Raw genomic sequence first — 4,410 nt, forward strand, 5'->3', positions numbered from 1 at the left:
CTCAGATGGTTGAGGAAAGTTTAATATATTTGTATTTAATATATTTATAACTCTTTATGCTCAAAGGCTCATGTGGGTATCCCTGGTTGGCAGTACCTTGTGTATTGTCACAAATGGTGACCAAGAGGAAGTAGTACTTTTAAGAGTTCCTTGGACTGTGAGGAGATTAAACCAGTCAATCCTAAAGGAAATCAACCTTGAATATTCATTGGAAGGATTGATGCTGAAGCCGAAGTTCCAATACTGCGGCTCAAGGGACAAGCGTTTGAGCAAACTCCAGGACATAGTGGAGGACATGGAAGCCTGGTCTGCTGCAGTCTATGGGGTTGCAAAGAGTTGGACATGACTTAGCAACTGAACAACAATGATTTCACAGGGAAAAGATGACTAAAACTCCCCATATGGACTCTTCCTGGACTCTGTTCTGTATATCTTCTACTTCTATTGTTTTACTCTACATCTTCTTGTTATAATAAAATTTTAATCATAAGAAAATTTTTCTAAGTTTTCATGATTTCTCTAGAAGAGTATTGAACATGAGGGTAATCATTGTGACCCCCCAATTTTTAATCATCTGGGGGAACCTGAACTAGCTGATGACATCTGAAGTGAGAGTGATCTTGTGGGAATTACTCTCTCAGGACTTACAGTTTGGCCAATTCTAGATAACTATAAACACTGGGTAGAGAAACATTTTCTTAGTCATATTAGGCTAAATTAACCATAAGGAAAAATTTTAATGTAAATCATGGTATCTGTTATTTTTTGTTGATAACAAACCACTTCAAAACTAGTTGTTGAGGACTTCCACGGTGGTACAGTGGATGGGAGTCCACCTGCCAGCACAGGGGACATGGTTTTGATCTCTGGTCCAGGAAGATTCCACATGCCATGGAGCAACTATGCCCATGTGCCACAACGACTGAAGGCCATGTACAATAAAGCTTATTCTCTGCAACAAGAGAAACCACTGCAATGAGAGACCCATGCACTGCAATGAAGAGTATCCCCTACTCACCTCAACTAGAGAAAGCCTGCATGTAGTAATGAAGTACCAGTGCAACCAGAAAAATAAATAAATTTTAGTGAAAACTAGTAGCAGAAACCAGCAATTTTATTTTGCTTACAAATCTGACTTTTTAGTCAGTGCTCAGATGGACACTTTGTTTCTGCTCCTGTAGGTACTGGCTGAGGCATTTGAAGGCTAGTTCAATTTGGTATCAGACAGAATGCTAAAATCATCTAAATACTGACTTACTCCAAAGTCTGGTGTCTGGGCTGAATGAATATAAATAGGTAAGGGCTTGAAGAGCTAGGAAGCCTCATTAATTTCTCTCCATCTGTACATGATATCATGGCAGCTTCAAGGAAGCTGGAATGCTTACACATAAGTGAGAGAGAGAAGAAGGAAAAAGAGATGGAGGAGGAAGAGATGAAAAGGATAAGGGAAGGAAGGCAAAGCTCAGGCAGAGAGGCGAGAACAAGTCTGTATTTCCTTCTATAACCTAGATTCAAAAGTTCACATTAGTCATTTCCAACACATAATATAAATATTATGATCAATCATAAAACATCATGCTGAGTAATTTGTGGGTCTTTTTTCATCTATATGTTTGCGGGTGGGGTAAATACCTACTCTTGGTATGCGTTAGAGATAGGCAGCACTCAACCATTATTGCTTCTGCAAGTTTTCTCCATTTATAGAAGACACACTTCCTATACAATCCATAATTTTATTTTTTCTCCTTATGGTTGCACCCATTATTTCAAGCTTTGAAATATGCCTCCTTTCTCAGACCTTGTTATTGAATTATTCAGTATATTGGAAGCCTTTATTATTATTTATTGTAGCTGGTACTACACGGGAGAAGTTTTTCATTCCCCTGTAGTTTAAGTATCATGACTCTCCTTTAAACAGTGGCCATCTTGACCCTATGGTGGGTATTCTTTTTCACCAAATTCTGCCTTCATAGATTGGTTCTACAATATGATGACAAATCCTAGAATCATTTTGGTTTCATCCTTCATGCATCTTTAATTATTTGCAGAATATCCATAATCATTGTCTAGAAGTCTTAAACAAAAACTTCTAAACTGAATGAATTCCCATATCCGAGCAGAGGATCAGAGCTCCAGAAGCCGCTTCAAGTTCTTGTTCATGACTTCCTCCCATATTCCAAGAGAAATTGCCTTGTAGATGTCTTTAGCCAAAGATGTTCAGTATAAAACCAACTTTTATAACTGTAACCATCAACAGAATTTCTCAGAATTCTTTCTTTTTAAGAGATTCTGACAGACACTGGAATTAGTTGAAAAGGGTAGGAGAGTTGACTTGAGGAATTAAAATATAAAATTAATTAAAATACATATGAACCTTTTAAAATTATAATTTTCCCATTTTTCACTATCTGTTCGAATTTCTCTGTTAATTGGAGATGATATTCACTGCCCAAATTGCCTAGTTCTTCAAGGAAGCAACAATTCTTGATGCCCAAATGTAAGCCTTCTGCAGCAGGGATAATAAAATAATGACCCTAAATGCAATTTAGAACTTTCCCTGTTCCTTCTCACTCACCTCAAGCTTTCACCACTTTCTATTGCTCCTTAAACACACAGGTATATTACACCTTAGCCTTGATGTGACAAAGTGGTGAGCAAGTTATTGTTTGCTCTTATGTTCTTATAGAAACATACCATCCTATTTTATGTGTACAGTATGTTACTGTTCCAAGTGCTTGTTCTTACATGTATGACCACATATAATTTGCCCAACATGTATGTCTGTTATGGAAGAATATGTCATTATTTTTATTTAACGGAGGATAACTGCCTTGCTTTGAAATTACTGTGAACAGGGGGTCTCATGTGTCTTAGCCCATCTGTCCAAGGATTTTGGATGCTAATCTAAAGTATGACATATTTTTCCCATGAGCCAATTCCTCCAGGAACAGCATCTACTTATTATTTTTTTTTCTCATCCCCACCAGCACTAATAATCAGAGAGGTTTCTGATCATGGATAATGTTTATAAACTTCTTCCTCCAGCACCCATATTTTGTCAATTTGTCCCGAAACTCTTTGGTTTTCACTGCATAAATAATAGGGTTGAGCATTGGAGGTACAAGGAAGTAGAGGCTGCCAAGAATGGTGTGCACATGAGGTGGGATTCCCTGGCCAAAGCGATGAGTGAGAAAAGAAAACAGTGAGGGAGTATAAGAGATAAGCATAACACAGATGTGTGTGGTGCAGGTATTTACTGCTTTTTGATGGGCTTCCTTAGAAGAGAGCCGCATTACAGCCCGGATGATCACCACATAAGATGAGGCAATAGCTGAGATGTCTACCCCAGCAACCAACAAGGCCACCACCAGACCATATACCCTGTTGACCGTGGTGTCCACACACACCATCTTCACCACAGCCATGTGCTCACAGTACATGGTGGGGATGACATGCCTGGCATGAAAGGGCATCTTCTGGAGGAGGATGGGCATGGGGAGAATGAGCAGGACAGCTCGTACTAAACTCACGAGGCCGATGAGCCCAATGCGGCTGTTGGAAAGGATGGTGGCATAGCGCAGGGGTTCACAAATGGCCACATAGCGGTCAAAGGCCATGGACATGAGGATGGCAGACTGCAAGGCAGAGATGGAGTGGAGGAAGAACAGCTGGACCAGGCAGCCCTCGAAGCTGATGTCACTCTGGTCAAACCAGAAGATGCACAGCACCTTGGGGATGGTGGTTGTGGACATGCCCAGGTCCGTGAGGGCCAGCATGCCAAGCAGCAGGAACATGGGCTTATGCAGGGAGCGCTCTGTGGAGATGGTGAAGAGGATGGTGCAGTTCCCCAGGATGGTGACAAAGTACATGGACGAGAAAGGAATAGAGATCCACTTGTGTTTGTCCTCCATCCCAGGAATGCCTTGGAGAAGGAATAAAGAGGGGTGGCCCTGGGAGGCATTGCAGTCAGTCATGCTGGCCCCCTGGTGGAGCACCTGAAAAGAGCAATTCAGAAACAACCTTGCCTGGATTTTAAAAAGAATCAAGATTTGCAAAGTAGAAATAAAAGTTGGAATATTAAGATACACAAAAATAATTCTGATTTTTATTAGAATAGAAAAGAATTATATGCTATGGTAGTAGAATAGTAATAATGTGGCATAAAATTTATATCTGAGAGAATACATTTTATAGTAACTGTTTTATTAAGGACAGACGGATTCATAATTATCAAGACATGTCATTAAATTTATAAGAATACATTGCATATATTTTGAATGTATTTTCACCTAAAGACTATAACTCAAAGTATATGAAACAGACATAGATAGAAATACAGAGAAAAATTGATGAAGTATCACATTCCTTTTTCAACAAACCAAAGGCCAAATAAACTGGTCAACAAAAAAA

General features: G+C 39.5%; 1 protein-coding gene across 1 annotated transcript; it reads right to left on the reverse strand.

Moving 5' to 3' along the window:
* Positions 1 to 2,996: 2,996 nt before the first annotated feature.
* LOC104991705 (olfactory receptor 52N4-like) lies at positions 2,997 to 3,974 on the reverse strand. The gene has a single exon (XM_010844299.1). It carries the CDS (start codon positions 3,972 to 3,974, stop codon positions 2,997 to 2,999), a length of 978 nt encoding a protein of 325 aa, XP_010842601.1.
* Positions 3,975 to 4,410: the final 436 nt, after the last annotated feature.

The sequence above is a fragment of the Bison bison genome, unplaced genomic scaffold, assembly GCF_000754665.1.
Source record: "Bison bison bison isolate TAMUID 2011002044 unplaced genomic scaffold, Bison_UMD1.0 scf7180017847937, whole genome shotgun sequence".
Lineage (NCBI taxonomy): Eukaryota > Metazoa > Chordata > Mammalia > Artiodactyla > Bovidae > Bison > Bison bison.

Bases quoted from the DNA above. Each gene is read 5' to 3' on its own strand.
- LOC104991705 (XM_010844299.1), bottom strand. From the start codon at position 3,974: ATGACTGACTGCAATGCCTCCCAGGGCCACCCCTCTTTATTCCTTCTC.